At 36.8% G+C, this 16,469-nt stretch overlaps 1 protein-coding gene across 3 annotated transcripts in view; it reads left to right on the plus strand.

The window, feature by feature from the left end:
- Positions 1 to 14,908, plus strand: part of NSMAF (neutral sphingomyelinase activation associated factor) — a 39,577-nt gene extending 24,669 nt beyond the window's left edge. For 2 of the 3 annotated variants that reach the window (XM_074898923.1, XM_074898924.1), the window contains 17 exons: positions 1,279 to 1,369; positions 1,468 to 1,531; positions 1,648 to 1,699; positions 2,695 to 2,815; positions 3,093 to 3,224; positions 3,644 to 3,686; positions 4,126 to 4,289; positions 5,719 to 5,827; positions 7,173 to 7,231; positions 7,959 to 8,026; positions 9,652 to 9,719; positions 9,949 to 10,072; positions 10,780 to 10,863; positions 11,869 to 12,019; positions 12,356 to 12,458; positions 13,457 to 13,566; positions 14,549 to 14,908. In XM_074898923.1, the coding sequence (XP_074755024.1) occupies positions 1,279 to 1,369; positions 1,468 to 1,531; positions 1,648 to 1,699; positions 2,695 to 2,815; positions 3,093 to 3,224; positions 3,644 to 3,686; positions 4,126 to 4,289; positions 5,719 to 5,827; positions 7,173 to 7,231; positions 7,959 to 8,026; positions 9,652 to 9,719; positions 9,949 to 10,072; positions 10,780 to 10,863; positions 11,869 to 12,019; positions 12,356 to 12,458; positions 13,457 to 13,566; positions 14,549 to 14,643 (1,638 nt within the window). In that variant the 3' untranslated portion in view covers positions 14,644 to 14,908. Of the gene's footprint in view, positions 1 to 1,278; positions 1,370 to 1,467; positions 1,532 to 1,647; positions 1,700 to 2,694; positions 2,816 to 3,092; positions 3,225 to 3,643; positions 3,687 to 4,125; positions 4,290 to 5,718; positions 5,828 to 7,172; positions 7,232 to 7,958; positions 8,027 to 9,651; positions 9,720 to 9,948; positions 10,073 to 10,779; positions 10,864 to 11,868; positions 12,020 to 12,355; positions 12,459 to 13,456; positions 13,567 to 14,548 lie in introns of those variants that run through there. The other variant, XM_074898926.1, reaches the window with a different exon arrangement.
- Positions 14,909 to 16,469: the final 1,561 nt, after the last annotated feature.

A 16,469-nucleotide genomic window follows, 5' to 3' on the forward strand; every position in this document is an offset into this window, starting at 1 on the left:
CCTTATCAGAAGCAAACATACTTATACCGCATTTATTTGCAGCTTTATTTCATCAGTACTAATTTAAAATTATTTGAATCTATTTCCTCTCTCTTCCTACAGTTTCATACGTATCTGGTTTTAATTTTTTTTTACCTCACTTTTAAAATAAAATCCCCAAATCCATTTAACTATTGTAACTGCATTTGTATGGCAGGCACGGAGATGCTTTAAACATATATGGAAATATAAAACTTCAAGACCAATGGATTTAAATGTGTAATGTAAATTCATACGTGTATAAATTAAACAAGACAAAGTAGTAGAAATCTTAAGTACTTCCATTTAAGAAAAATGCTGAATTTGAGGGAGAGTACTTCAAAGAGAGGAAATCTGGATCCATGAAGACCAGAGCACCAACCTGAAATTACCACATGCAGATAATAGTGCATGTACTTTTTCCATTTCTCAAAGTAGGCAGGCTTTCTTTTCATAAGCAGTTAAACACATAGTTACAGGCTTACAAGATCCTCATTTTTTTGGCTTTCAATTCTTTGTATAAAAACATCATCTCCTATGATAAATTAATTATTCCAAAATTATTTACAGAACAGAGCTATGTTTAATGTTTTGGAATCTTTATTAGGTTTTAATGAGGCATTAGAAAAAAAATTGCCAAACCAGCTGCATTATATTGAGAAAAAGGATTAAATATTTCAAAATCATAAAGCTTCCTAAGGTTGTGGAAGGTAAGAATGTGATTGATGTTATGTTTTCAATTACAGTAAATTTTTCTTTCTAAGATCTGACTGTTTCCTCAAACTGTCAGCTCCCTCATGCTTACTGAAGTAAATGTAATTTTATTTAGATTATGATAGGTTTTAGGGGTAATGTGTAGGAGCTTTGGACAGGAGGGAATCTTCCAGGTTGAATAAAGTCAGTATGTACTTCCACATTCTTGTTAAACTTCATGTGAAAGACAAAAAGAAAGTATTTGTTTGCCCTCCTTCGAAGTCGTGTCACTGCAATTAAGGGTGAAAGTGAGTGAGGAAAAAAAAGATGAAAACCTGATAATTCTGGATGATAAGTTATAACAACTTTTTTTGCCGTTGTATTACCCTGATCTGATTAAAGCTACATGGTTATTAGAATTTAGAGTTATCATTAGGAGAAAAAAAAAGAGGGTGGTCCTAATCTGTGTCTTTACAGAAAAAAAAAAAGGGGGGGGAGGGGTGTTCAATATTGAAGGAAAGCAGGAATGCTGACTTTAAACAGACCTCTCTTCTTCATATGTTGCAGACACGTTATCAGGAAATGCCAGAGCCTAAGTTCATGTATGGGAGCCATTATTCATCTCCGGGTTATGTTTTGTTTTATCTTGTTAGAGTTGGTAAGACAGCTTTTACATACTCTCTGAGCAGACAGTTACCTCCAAAGTGGACAAGGTTTGGAGCAAGCTGGTGACTTTTTTTTTTTCTTTCTCCTTAGCTCCAGAATACATGCTCTGCCTGCAGAATGGGAAGTTTGATCACGCTGACAGAATGTTCAACAGGTTTGTTTACATTTGGCTATAACTAGGTTGGTTTTGTTTTCAAATATGCATCAAGGGACTGCAAAGCCCTAAGAAATATTTTGCTGACAAATACATGATTGATATGTGTTACTTAGTCTTGCAGAAACCTGGAAAAACTGTTTGGATGGAGCAACAGATTTCAAAGAGGTAAATGGCTGGAAAATGATTCAAGTCGTCCTTTGTATCTATGCTAAGTTTATTTGTTCTTTGATGTCTTCTGTTGATTTGAGAGTTTTGAGGTGGGAGTGGGGTGTGTTTGGTGGGGTTTTTTGTTTGTGGTTTTTGGTTGTGTGGGTTTTTTTTAAGGCTGTTGACTATGTTTTATGAATCCTTCAACGTTTTTAACTCCTTCCTTCTCTGTAATTACATTATTAATAGCTTGTCTGTGTCTGCTTTCTGGCTTTTACTTTAACAGAAGTGTTATTGTGAATATGTTATTAAATGTGAATTCTTAGAGTGGATTAAGGCTGAAAAGATGCAATTTTATGTATCATCTGCTGGAACCCCATAAGAATTTGGCTGTATTACAAGAGTACAGCTGGAGAGGTTAAACTAGAGAAGTTTTTTCTTGGCTTTTTGAGCCTTATAGAAACCATAACTTGTAGAATATGTTGAGAATCACTAACTAGCAAATAGTGGGTGCTGTTAAATAATATTTCTTTGATAAAGGAGTTTAATGTAGTGATACTTTGAAAAAGAAATCTGTAGTTACTGGTAATGGAATTTAAGGTTGATTAGTTGTGGTGGTCTTTAAATAGTGGACTTAACCTCTGAAAATTTTGTCATCATTCAGTTTTAGTCTAGATTTCTGTCTTGACTCTTACCTGATGTCTTAAAAATGAGAAGATAGCTATGCGATTATTTTTCTAATGGTGCTCTTAGATATTATGGATTCTTATGTCGCACATCCCATGTTAAAAATATTTATGCCGCACTAATTGTCTTGTGTGTAGTCAGGGAGCCTGAAAGTAGTTTGAAGGATAATGGGAGGCATTTTCCAGTCCTTACTTAGTGACAGAGAAGAATGCCTGAAAAAATTACTACCCACTTAAGGACTTGACATATGAACTTTGATAACTTCAAGTGATCAAAGCTAACCTAATCTCATAACTTCCTTTTTTTTTGTTTTAATTTTCTTCCAGTTGATTCCGGAATTCTATGAAAATGATTCTAGTTTTCTAGTAAACAGTTTGAAGTTGGACTTGGGAAAAAGGCAGGGTGGAAAGATGGTTGAAGATGTAGAGCTTCCCCCTTGGGCGTCAGGTAATAATAGTCAAACTTCTTGTGTTGTGAATTAATTCAAGATTGGATTCCTGGGATGGTGGTGGTTCTCTCAAAAATGCCCATTCTATTTTTATTTAAAACATTGACATAATTAATAGTTGTGTTTAATTTACACAGCAGATTGGAGGTTTGGTGTGGGGTGTTGGGGTTGAGATTTTTTTTTGTTCAGTTGCTTTTTCAAGAAGAAAGAAGAACAGGGGTGGATACCAATACTGAATGGGATATTTTCTCCTTTAATTAACCTTTCTCTTACCAGGTCCTGATGACTTTCTTCAGAAGAGCCAAGAGGCTTTGGAAAGTCAGTATGTATCAGAGCATCTTCATGAATGGATTGACATAATATTTGGCTACAAGCAGAAAGGAAGTGAAGCAGTTGCAGCTCACAATGGTAACATATACACTTTATAGAAATAGCAAAAAAAAAAGAGGGGGGGTGTGTGCTTTAATTAGCATTAATGGTAAATAACAGCATTCTGTAATGCTTGATTATACAACGGCACTTTTTTTTCTTTATTGAGGTGGGGGCAGGTATTTAATGAAGCTTAAATAAGTCCTTCCTTTGTAAAAGGACTGATTTCTTCTGAAGCTTTCTATGAGTCTCTTAGCAATCCAAAACTTCTTTTGAGTAAGAAACCTACGATTAAAACACAGAATCTAAAACTCTATAGCCTGCTGAAATAGCTTCTTTGCTTAAATATAACCAAGTTGAGTAAAAAATACAGCCTTCTTTATAGTAGCTATGCGAGACAAACGAAATGAGCCTTGTGTATCTACATTGTACAAATAAGTTGTTTTTTTTTTCCCCAGTGTTTCACCCATTAACCTATGAAGGAGGAGTGGATTTAAACAGGTAATTAGCAAAAATCAGAATGTTTTTGTTAAAGAGGTTAGCTAAATTTCTCGGTATCCCTCCAGGTTCTCTGCTGGCTGTAAAAGTGCTCTGTACCTGAATGGTGTAGCTCTTCATTTTATACTCCCAAATATGCAGAGAACCATCATCAGGTTGTCATTTTTAGCAGGCATTGGAAGATCATTACTTGCACATTTTTTCAGTCTGGCTTTCATGAAATTCTTTATTTTTTAATTGAGCATACTGTCATCGTACGTAAACAAACTTATGAAGCTGTCATATGACTGTCCGTCACATCTGTGGTAAATCAGTTCTGTAAGAATTTGTGATGGCCTGTGGTGCTGTAGTAACAGCACATGCATGCCCATGCTTTCATGGGAGGGGAGGAAGAAAAAGTACTCGCCTACTTGGCTTAATTAAAAATCTTGTTTTTGTAAAGTATTATGGACCCCAATGAAAAAGTAGCTCTGCTGACACAAATCTTGGAGTTTGGACAGACGCCAAAACAGTTGTTTACAATTCCTCATCCCCGAAGGATAATACCGAAGTTGAAAAGCTTGTCTCGAACATCTAGTCACAGTGTTTCCATAACTGAGTCTCCAGGTAAATGTGTAACAGATAAACTGACGATGTAACGGATTTGCAGTTTTGAGAAGTTCTGTATCTTTCTCCCACAGGATCTCATTATACAACTCTCTTGGCCACTTTCCCTGTAAGCCCACTCAAAATAAATCCATGAACTAACCGTTAAAGAAAAACTGGCAAGACCAGTTTCAAATTTGTAAAGACAGATGTTGTCTTGCATTTTTGCCTTCTGTTCAAGTGGTCTTCTCTGGTACTGTTCAACCTCTGCTTTTTAAGCTGTGGGAATGCTATCATCCCTTGCCTTTCCTGACACTTCAAAATCAAGCTGGTATGATAGCAGCTTCAGTGACCATATCTGCAGGCATTCTAAATGATGGAAAGATTTGTTCAGGTTTTGAAAAGGGATGTCTTTGGGGTGATCAATTGGCTTGGTCTTAAATTAAGCATCCGATTTTTTTTTTTTTTTTTTTTTTTTCGTGACTTTAATGAAAATCTGTAAAGAAATTACTTTGTTTTCCCTGCATACTGTAGGGACAATGTTGACTGAATAACTTGAAGGCAAGGATATGTGATACCATCACAGACTTCTGTTCAGTGTGGAACTTAGACCATTTTTCTGAAACTAAAATGATGTTCCTCATCATAGGTACAGTGGTCTACTATAAATTGGACTGAATCTTCAGCCTGGATATCATATGGAAAGGTTTCTCTCAGTTGGTTGTCTTCACTTACCTTTTGATGGCTTTCATCTTTAAGCAGGGAAGTGAAGATGAGTGCTACTTAGTATGGCAATCTGTAGCATCCAAATGGCAAGAGTGGCTTTGAAAGTTGTATATGGTGATAATAATGTTCATAAGTGTTAAATTGATATGATGGTACGCTGCCTAAGTCATTAACTCACAGATCATTGGTTCCTAATGGGTTTGGCTCTTTGATAGTAATTGACATCTAATTGTCTCAATTTTGTTGTGTTTTATCCTTTAACCTTTGCAACATTGCAGTGAAAATGAAGCTGTGACGTTCCTAACAGAATGTAATAGAATAATAGAAGTACATGCTGTATCATAGCAGTAGATGGCTTTCCTGGTATTTTCCATTTGGAAGGCTTTTGTCATCTCAATGGAACACTAAAACATCTCTGCAGAAAAGTTTTTGGTTTGGGTTGTTTTTTCCCATTTTGGAATTGTATTCTGTAAAGTTGAAAAGCCCTGGTTTTGAGAGAAGAATCGTATTTTTGACTCTGTAAGCCTATGCATTCAGGAAGAGATTTGGAAAAAAGTTAGTGATCTTGTTGCTCTCTGCATTAGCCAAAGTTTCTTATTTCTGGAGCTCTGCATGACTTCTGTACTTTCATATTTATGTTTGCAACTTCAGCTGCCTAGTTATTTGAAATCTATCTTTTTATTTTCTATTTGTGATGAAACTTTATTGTGGCGTTTTATTGCAGTTTCTCCAAATGAAGAATCATTTGAAGACTTGACAGAAGAAAGTATAACGCTTGCTTGGAACAATATTGCCAAACTAAAATTAGATGAGCAATATAAAATTCACAAAGAGTAGGTACTATTATTTTCTTTTTACAGTCAAAATTGTTCCATTTAAGGGGGGTGTGTGTCATGTATCTGCATGTCAATCTGAATAAAGGGTTAGGGTTTAAGGTAAATACTTTGTGAGACAGCTCATTGATTTGATTACACAAGATGAGTTTGAGTAAAATCATGGGTGTCAATCCAGAAAAGGTATTTTTGTCAGCTTGATTTTTTTGTTTGTTTGTTTCTTATACAGATCTAGAGCTAAGTTCATTATCATTCTAGTACCTAAAGCAGATATTGATTACCCTTCTCTAAAACTGTGATAGCAGCAGCCAGATAAAGACTTCCATTTATTTATTTATAACCCCAGGAGGACCTAAATTCTATTTGAAAGGTTAAACCACTTAAATTTAGCTACTGTACACCTTGAACTGCTGCTGTGTGAGCAGTTTGCCAAGTCTCCAACTACAGGTTTTCAGTTAATCCAGCTACCAAACTACTCTTCTAATGGATTCCTAGGGAGTCATGAGTCAGCAGGAGCACTTCAGGTGAACTTTGAAAATACCTGACAATGAACAGCAGCAGCTGTATTTCAAAGAACAGATTTTCCTTTGGCCCCATCTCTTGTCATAGTGGCTGGACTAGCAGAAGGATTTCTTACTACCTGGAGCGCAGCTACTTTCTTGGTGACTGTAACCCAGTCTAGAAAAGATATATTCTCTTGTCCAGAAAACAAAGTAATATTTGTAGTGAAAAAAGTGCCTTACCAGGTTGTTAGGGTTAGGGAAGTCCTGATCCTGAAAACAGACTTGAAATTCAACTTCTGATTCTTTTTTTCTGAAGACTGCTGGAAAAATAAAAAAAGAAGTAGGCCTGTATATCCGAATTTTGGTTGTGCAGAACGCAGTGTTTCCTAACAACTAACTCCCTGACATAAGCTATATGTCTAAATTTCTAGACTATTGTGACTTTGCCAGTGTCAAATCTGAGGAGAAAAGACATGCAAGTTCTGACTCCTGACACTTGAGGTATTCAGTATCTGCTTGTAGGCAGGTTCCTGACTCTGTAGTTAATCCCAAATGGGAAAGACTGATTGTGAAACTGTTTATCCTTTCACATGGGCATGTCCTTTCTGATGAGGATGATGTTCTTGTAGAACAACATGGGGAACCTGTACTCATGTTTCACATATCAAGGTATATTTTTGTTTCTAGGCATATAACCACACCACTGTAGTGTTTTTAATCTCCTTGAATGTCTTAGCTCTTAGAGAGATCAAATAACAAATTTCAACTCTAGTCAATTTACAGTTTGGTGGTTAAGTTTCAAAACCCATGAAATCACCTATAAGCTTACTTGTATTAAACAGGGCAATTACTGGAATAGCAGTCACTTGCAACGGGTCTTCTGTTTTCACTACATCCCAGGGTAAGTATTATTGCAAAGGCATTTACTAGAACCTGCAGTGTAAATGCAGGTTGTAAGACCAAATAACATGTTGTAAACAAAACAGCATGAAACTCTGAAATGTAGTTAAGATTGAACCCCATGAATATATTCATGGAGAGCAAGAAGATTACAACATTAAATGGGATATTTCTGGTATCAGTGAGTTCTATTTTTTTTTTTACAGTCATGAAAAGAGCAGCCCTAATCTGACAAATGCCAGATTCTTGTTTTCACTTCATGCTTAATTCTTTCTTACTGTTTGGGGGAATTTCAGTATTCATATGCAAAGGCTATTTCTGTTTTACTTTTGGATTGTCACCTTTGCAAGTCATCTATAATAGAAATCAGATTAAATATACATTTTTTGTAATTAAACATCTTATGTACATGAATTTAAGTTTTAGATCACTTTGACTCAAGGATTTCAGCATTATCTATATCTAGGCTTGGGAAGGTGATAATTTCTCCCTTTAGATACCAGACCTCTGTTAAGAGTTTGATGGGTGTGGAGGTGTACATCTGTAACTGATGCAAAACAGGCTAGTTCCAGGCTCCAGTCACAAGCTTATAAGAGTTTCTCAAAGACTATGAGAAACCTATACTTGTTTTTCATATTAGAGATTTGAATATTCAAACAGGAGCAAAATTACCAGCTTCTATAATAGAAAACAGTCCTTTTATCTTCTATTTTGTCCATTATCCTCAGATTCAACTTTAAAGATGTTTTCTAAAGAGTCAAAATCAATCCAGAGAAGTGTGTCCTTTTCAAACATGGTAAGTTGCTGTCAAAATAAAAATGAGATTGTTGGGAATCTTCTGAATGCTACTCACAGAAATGGCTCTTAACTTACATCAGTGTCTCTTTTCTTCTCCTGCCTACTCAATTGTTTTGTGTGTGAATAATTTAGCGGAGTGAATTGAGACTCTGTCAGGCCTCCAGGGAGACAGAGCACATTCTACAAACATGGGAAGGAGCATTAAATGGTTGTGCTTTGCTTCTGTGTTAGCTCTGTTCTGAGTTGCTCTGCTATCCAGGGAAGGGCTTGCTGTAGACAAAGATAGTCTGGCATGAGCAGAGAAGTCTTTCTGAACAACCCTGAACTGCCACTGGGACCAGAATCACAAAGCATAAATTCCACCTATGTGCTTGCAACCAGCATTGCCTTACTGCTCCCAAGTGTTTGAAGGCTGTGAGTCAGCCAGTAGAGGAAAACCAAGCACAGAGAGTGGAATCTATGCTGGATGAATTTCAGCCATCCTTCCTCAATGAGCAGTGATCTCAGCAACCTCTGAACAACATTTTTTTAAAACAAAACTTGTAAAGAGATTCCATACTTGACTTTCTGTGCTTGAGCACTGTGGCCAGACCTGGGTCATAGAGATTCACTTCCAACTGTCATGTTCAGGGTCCTTTATTGAGGCAAGATACTAGGATATGTCAACATTCTCTGTACCCTTATCTCTAGGAGGAACAAAAAAGGCAAATAGGTTGCCCAAACAGAAGACATAGCATGCTTTACCAGGTCCCAAAGTAACCTGCAGGATCAAGACCTTATGGCCTGCCATGGCACATGCTACCAGGTTGATCTAGATAGAGCAATTCCCGATGCTTTAGTCAAGGCAAACTTAGGACTTCTTGGCACTAAAAAGGGAGCTCTTTGCTGACTCCTAGACCAAAAGTCAGTTTTTCATGAGCAGGCCTTGTATACTCTCTTTTTTCTTTATTATTCTCCTCTCTGTAGCTTTAGTGCTGATCTGTTGAGGCAGTGTTAGAAGCAGTAGTCTTTTTACAGTCTAGAAGCTTATTGTTTCTTAGAACAGATTAAAAAATAACCATTAATAATACTAGTAGAAGCACTGGGATGACTTTTTTTTTTCCCTTGCTCCTCCCAGTGATGGTCATGTAACTGAGCAGCTGTCTGTAAAGCATGTTGCTTGTTGAGAATAGTAGAAATTAGACAGTTACATTTGTTGTTTGAAACAGCTGAGCTGATAAGTAGCTGTCATGGAGAACAAACATCAAAGGAAACCTTCATTTTTAGTTTTGGTTAGATGTTTGCATCTAGAATTGGCAGTAGCTTACAAGATGAAGAGCTGGTCCAGTTTCTCCGCAGTGAGGAATTACATACCATGTCCTTGAAATACCAGCATTTTGAAAAAGGAGATCCATCAGTTCTGCATGTGTTTCTGAACTTCACTGCTACCTTTATATTTACTAGGGCTTAAGTATTCTTGCTGTTCAGTGTCCAACCTATGAGATTTTTCTTGATTAGTGTTCATGTAACACCAGTATGTTGTGTGTATGGAAGATTAAAATGCTTCTTGTTATCCAAAAGCATGTTAATGTACTTCTTTTGATTTGGGGTAAGAAATTCAACACTACTTTTTTCTTCTTACAGGCTTTGTCATCTTGTCTAATCTTACCAGGAGACACCACTGTCATAAGTTCTTCATGGGACAATCATATGTGTGTATTTACTACCTATCGACTTTACTGAATTACATTTAGTGCCTTGGTCATTATGTTTATGGTTTTAGATAATGATTAATTGTTAAAATGCAGTGTCTATATTTCTACTTTTTTTTCCCAGTAGATTTCTGTTAGAGACTGTAGAAGCTAAGTTACTTTCATCTATTTAGAAAAAAATGTTTACATTTTCTGAAGACACAATGCTTTTATAACCTTTTCCTGTTAGATATTTTTATTCAGTTGCATTTGGAAGACGACAGGACATCTTAATGGGACATGATGATGCAGTCAGTAAGATCTGTTGGTGTGATGGGCGTTTATATTCTGCATCTTGGGATTCCACTGTGAAGGTATGGGGTTGTTATACTTCAGTAACTATTTATAGCTAGCACTTTGTAATATTCAGCCAGCCAAATGCTTTGAAGTAGATGTACCTGTTGTACTAGAATAACCTAACTAGTATCACCAAGTTTATTTCTAGAATACCTTCTTCATTTAGCTTTATCTCAACCATTTCAAAGTTAAAGTGGTACTCAAAGAAATTTCATTCATTCTAACTTACTCAGAATGTGGGGTTTTTGGAGGCAGACAATATTTGTTGGAGGAACTGGAACGTTCTGTGACCTTGACTGGTGATTTTGTTTGCTGAATGGAATAGGCTTCTAAAATGTTTAATAGTTTTGTAACTTAAGTTCTTCAGATAAGTGAACCAGGAACTTGCTAATCTAAAGAGCATGCCTGCGGTTAGGTGGAAAGATAATCTGGAAGTTAGGGACAGGAAAGAATTTCCCAAAGTCTACATTCAGGGCAGTGATATACCTGTACTTAAGTAGGCTTCTGTAAACTATCAGGAATCAGCATAGTCATGTTTAGTATGTAGCTCTGCTTAGGGTAAATGAGTTCAGGTGCCATTTGCTGTTGCTGTATTCTGCCACGTAGACAAGACCCACAGTTAACACAAGCAGCCCTCCTTGTAATGTGAGAATTCAGTACTGACGAAACTCATCCAGGGTTATACTAATGCTTCCTTGAACAAACTTAAATATCTGTGTTGTAGGTGTGGCACTGTGTCCCTGGAGAGACCTTGAGCAATAAAAAGCACCACTTTGAACTGCTTGCAGAGTTAGAACACGATGTTAGTGTAAGTATGTGGATAGAGAAATATCTCAGAATATGAAAATTAGTTGCTTATTAAAATTGAAGTCAAGATCTAGTGGTAAAGCATAAGGATTGGGTTAGGGGGCTGAAGGGATGTGTTGTTTGGGAAAGTATGTGTGTAGGGTTTTTTGTTTCATTTTGGTTTTTTTTGTCTGATGTGTCCTGCACCAATGTCCCCGACTTCCCTGGTTGAAAGGTCCACTCCTGGGGATTGAAGCAACAGTATAAACAGAGGTTTCTTATTTTTTCTTGCTCAGCTTGCATGCACAAAGTTCCAGGGGGGAGAAGGAGGACTGGGGCTTTTTGTTTGCTTCTTTGTTTTTGAAAACAGATTAATATTTTTTCAAGTATTTTTATTGTTACAGCTGCTTCTTAATGTATCTTTGCCAGAGGCAAGCAAATGAAAAAGAATTCCTTTGAGTTGTTTATCATGCTGTAAAATATATTAGTGAATTTCACTGTAAATATATAAACACACTGTGTGTAGTGAATAATAAATGTGTATATGCACACTTTTATTTATAGCCTCTAATGTCATTCTAGTAGGATATTCAGAATTACTGTGTTTTAAATCTTCTTAGGAGTTAGTTTTTTAACAGGTCAAAACATAGGCAAATACTGAAACAGTTCTGATAACACTGAAGAACTGTACCCAAGAGAATTGGAAAGAACTGATGGCTAGGAAGTTCTTTAAAAGTAAAGAGACTTTTATCCCTAAGGGTGAAGTCTTGCATTTAGATGGAGAGTATGGGTACTAAAAGTAGTCTGAAATGCCAATTTGCATTTCTGATTCTGCAAAGAAAAAGTATTTTAAAATACTATCAAAGGGACCTATCTTTTACTTAATGTTGCAGAATTAAATGTAAAAGCTTCTTGTAAATAAAATACCATCTTACAGATAAGAGACTTGTTTTGTGTATGTTTAAAATCTGTCTCAAGATGGCTTATGTGAAAGAATAGGAAAATCATGGGATGTTTAACTTCCTAGGTAAATACAATCAACCTTAATGCTGCAAATACTATGCTAGCATCTGGAACCAAAGAGGGTACCATTAGTGTTTGGGATGTTACTACAGCAACAGTGTTGCACCAGTTGCCGTGTCATTCTGGGACTGTGTTTGATGCTGCTTTTAGTCCTGGTATGTTGTATTTCAGTTTTTAATATGCACTGTTGGGGGTTTCAAAGGGAATCTTATTCCTGATATCATGTAATATATCCTTGTCACTGGAATTACTACTTCAAGGGGGATGGTGATATGTTTTGGATTGACCCACATCTCCATTATAAATAATTTATTAACTGTACACAAAGCCATACTAGACTGTAGACCAGTGGTCTAGACTCTAAACCAATTTTGTTTATCATTGCTTGCTCAGAGACTTAATTTATAGTAAATTATTTTGGTAACTAGAACTAATGTCTAAACATGCTTTTGTGGTGGTGGTGTTCTTGTTTGTTTTTTTCTTTTGTACAGACAGCAGACATCTACTTAGCACAGGAGAGGACTGTTGTTTTAAAGTAATAGATGTACAGACTGGAATGCTTATATCTTCTGTAACCGCTGATGAGCCACAGAGGTAAGTCTGAGAACATCCAGATTATGAGGCTGTGTGGCCAACTTAGTTAACTGTGGAGATGCTTGATGGTTGATGATAGCAGAATGAAAAGGGCAGCAATACCAGCAACAGTGTTTTATTGTATTACTTTTTAAAGTGCAAAGGTTGACATTCTAACATGTGTGCATTATGACCAAGCTTTCCAAAGTGGGACAAAACCAGACAAGTAGATAAGTAAATAACTCATGTTTTTTTCAGCAACTTTAACATTCACAAAAGATGATGAGAGCTGTAGCTAACCAGCTCTTCCAGCAGCTGAGCTACTGAAATGTCTAACAAGGAGAAAATTCTCTTACATGAATAATGTCTGTCAATAATCTTTTTTTTTTTTTTTTTTTTTTTTGGTTCAATGCTTTGTTTTTGTTTGATAATTACAATAGCTAATCTTAAATGAAAGTGTGATCACTTTTTTTTCACAAACCAAAATGCATACAGTTCTTTACTGGATAAACCATAAACAGATGCAATGCTTACTCAGTTACTGGAGTAAAACTATAACAGCTGTATATGGAGTACACTTGTTGGCTTCTTGTGTGCGTGGATACATAAAAATATATGTATATGCATCTGTATATATATGATTTTCTTTGGTTATTTCCCTGAAAGACCTACTTGCACTTCAGGCGATTGTTTCAGGAACATGAAGTGACAGAAGCAAAAGTGGTGGTTCATGAGATGAGTTCCACACACAAGAGGGGTCCTCTTCTGTTATGGAAATACATTTCATCCTTCTGCTGAGGAAGGTCTGGTTGGGTCTAGGGCAGTCAAAGAAGCAAGTTTGGGTCATGACCCTTTAAGATAATTTGGGAATAGCCTTTCCAGAAAGACTGGGTTAAAGGGTGGAGTTTCATTCAGTTTCGTAGCTCCATTTTCAATTCTTTTTGGCTTAGTCAGTTTGGAAATGTTCAGCACTTGTTATACAAAACCTTGAAGTGAACTGATTTCAGACTTACCTGCAGGTGCTTCAGATGGGATGGAAATACCATCTTATCGGGAAGTCAGACTGGTGATTTACTGATTTGGGACCTTCTTGGTGGAAAAGTTATTGAAAGAATCAAAGGACATACAGGTATGCCTGAACTATTTCTTGTCTCAAATTGCATGGAAAATTCCTATTTTCCAGCTTTGTTAGAATTGAAAAGTTTGAGAGTCATCTGCTCAGTCAGTGAGCTGTTCTTGATGTTAGTGCTGTCTGGAACACCAGAACTGACGGTAGGTCTACATCAGCTTTCAGGGAAATTTAATAACAATGGAGGAATGTTGCTATTTAGAAGATTGACCAAAGGTAAATGGCCTGGGATTTTTAATTCACACAATATTCCAAGAGTCAACTTTTTTCTACCTCATACCCCTAATAAAGTGTAGTATAGACTGCACTGTATACTTTGTCGAAGTCTGTCCAGACTGTGAGTCTAACAACAAATTAAGTTCACTGTTGTTTTGGGTGGGGATTTATAGGCGGCTTAAATGTATCTGTATATTCTTCAGTACAGTGGCAACCAGGATGTGTGAGGGAGCAGAACTATCTCATTTTATTCAGTTTGGTTTTTAAGGCTGCCTTCATGAATAGTTATTTCAAATTTCTCTGCTCTAAGCTTATACTGTAGAACTTGACCTGTATCGCAATCATTCTATAGCTTGGGGAATCTTCAGGAGTGGTCTTCTAGGCATATGCTAGAAGATGTGAACACAGTTTTAATATGAAAAGTCCAAATGGCAGAGTGAAAAATCTCCCTTCCTAGAGAAACCCCTTCAAGCCCTTATCCCCATGAATCCTTTTGCCAGTGTGCCACCTGTGTTCTACACTGGCACTGCCATTGTCCCTCTGGTACCCAAAGTCAGCTGACACAATGTAGCATGAGTAGTATTCATTACTGTGAATAAGAGCAGCCACTTAGTAGCCTACTAAAATTTCTTAGCATATGTGGTGTCAGTTGAATCCCAACTAATGATCAGATGATCCTAAACTCTATTAAAAAGATCTGTTCCATCATCTTGAGAACCACACTTACTTGCATTTGGATTTACTTGTTTGGTTGTTTTTTCCCCAGGTGCTGTAACATCCATGTGGATGAATGAACAGTGCACCAGTGTTATTACAGGAGGGGAAGACAAACAAATCGTGTTCTGGAAACTGCAGTACTAAGTGCCTTTCCCTCTAGACATTTAAATGAACTCGTATTTTAAACCAAATCTTTTAAAGGAATTTAACTGTGTGCAATGATGGCTGCTGAAGTTCAACCAGACAAGAAGCTTTGTTCAACTGCAACTTTGTGATGGTGACTTCACTGAGAGCTCTTAACTTCCATAGTGTATGCATTTGTTTTTCATGGACTATCATACTGAAAATGCTTGTCAAAAATTATATCAGATTTGAAATTAAAGACCTATTTTTCTGTAATTAAAGAGCTCTTAACTTGCAGTCATTGTTTGATTTACATAGAATGCATCATAGCTTGCTGTTTGAACTGGTTTAAAAGCAGCAGCATTTGCATTCTGAACTTAAGTCCTCAAGGATGCTTGCAGCTTAGTGCCATGTCTCATGACATAATGTATGTACCTCTTGCATAGTCAGCCTGGCTTCCTAGTAAAGATGCATATGATGGTAAGTACTACTCTGAACACTGAGGCAGCTGTTGCTCTGGGGGCCAGTCTAGGCTACTATCTAGTTTCCAAATGTGGCTATTTGCAAAGGCAAAAAGAAAAAGAAAATATTCTGTACTGCTTTTTCCTATTGAAAACCAGCACTAATGTATTACCCTGAAAGGAAGCCAAACATAAAACTGATCCTGTAACAGGGAACACATACACATAAATCTTCCCCTAATAATGTGCCTGAAGTTAGTCTTATGCTCTATTACTACTGCTGTTCATCACTTGTATTACTATCCTTTTAATAATCTCCAGCATCCTCCTGGAATTTAAATACAGCATTTAAATAGAGCTACAGCTTCTGGCTTTATCCAGTCCCTTGTCATCTTAATCCCATGGCAAAGCTGTGTTGCACTAGGCTTACTTTCTCTGTAGGACTTAAGGACATGATTTCCCTCAAGGATCTGTTCTGAAGTTAGACTTGAAATGGTCTTTGAATTGCTTATTACAGCAACAAGCATCTGCAGTTGTGATATTGTCCCAAGATCAATTGTGACTCAAATTCAATAGTTATTTCTCTGATGGTATTCTCTACTGCTGCTGTGAAGATGCCCTGTCAGTATGTCCAGGAGAAACATGTTTCTTAGCATTGTAAAACAATCTTTTTAGGGTTAGGGGCTGTATTTTCTTTCCCCCAATTTTTTTATTATGCTGGAGTTTAACTTATTTTTCAATAAGGTAACGGTGTGATGTTAAAGCAAATTGGTATTTCAGCCACATTACTCAGTTGGCTTAGCAAATAACTGATTCTTTTATGTAATCAATGAGTGTGTGTGGTGAAGGCACATGAAAAAAGATTAAGCCATATCATGCATGCCTGCTGTTACCAGTCTTAATCTTCCAGCAGTGTTTGGTGTCTGCCCTCTTTCTTCACCTTTCATTATATTTATTTCCCAAATATAGAAAATCACATTCTACACATGCCTGGAAGTGTCTTAGCTGACTTCTGGATTCCATTAAAAGCTTTACATGTGTATTGCTTGTTTACCTCCACCCTACTTGTCCTTGCCCTGTATTACAGTACCAGCCCAAGTTTAAAAGTTGCACTGTAACTTGTTTTACCTTTTAGCACATCCTGGTTTTGTATTGTTTCTGCTAATGTGCAATTTCACAACTCGTTTTACTCCAGGGTGCTTGAAAAAATCACAAAGGAACTACCTGAGCAATAGTAAACTACACTCCCAAGTAAAAACAGCTATGAAATGCTGACCTCTGCATCTAACCTAAGCAAACTCACCTGCCAAGGAACTTCAAGAGGACTGCTACAGGCCACAGGTCCTCTGCCTGTAAGGCTGAATCATACCAGCACTACATGAAACC

Source organism: Athene noctua, chromosome 2, assembly GCF_965140245.1.
Source record: "Athene noctua chromosome 2, bAthNoc1.hap1.1, whole genome shotgun sequence".
In the NCBI taxonomy this organism is placed as follows: Eukaryota; Metazoa; Chordata; class Aves; order Strigiformes; family Strigidae; genus Athene; species Athene noctua.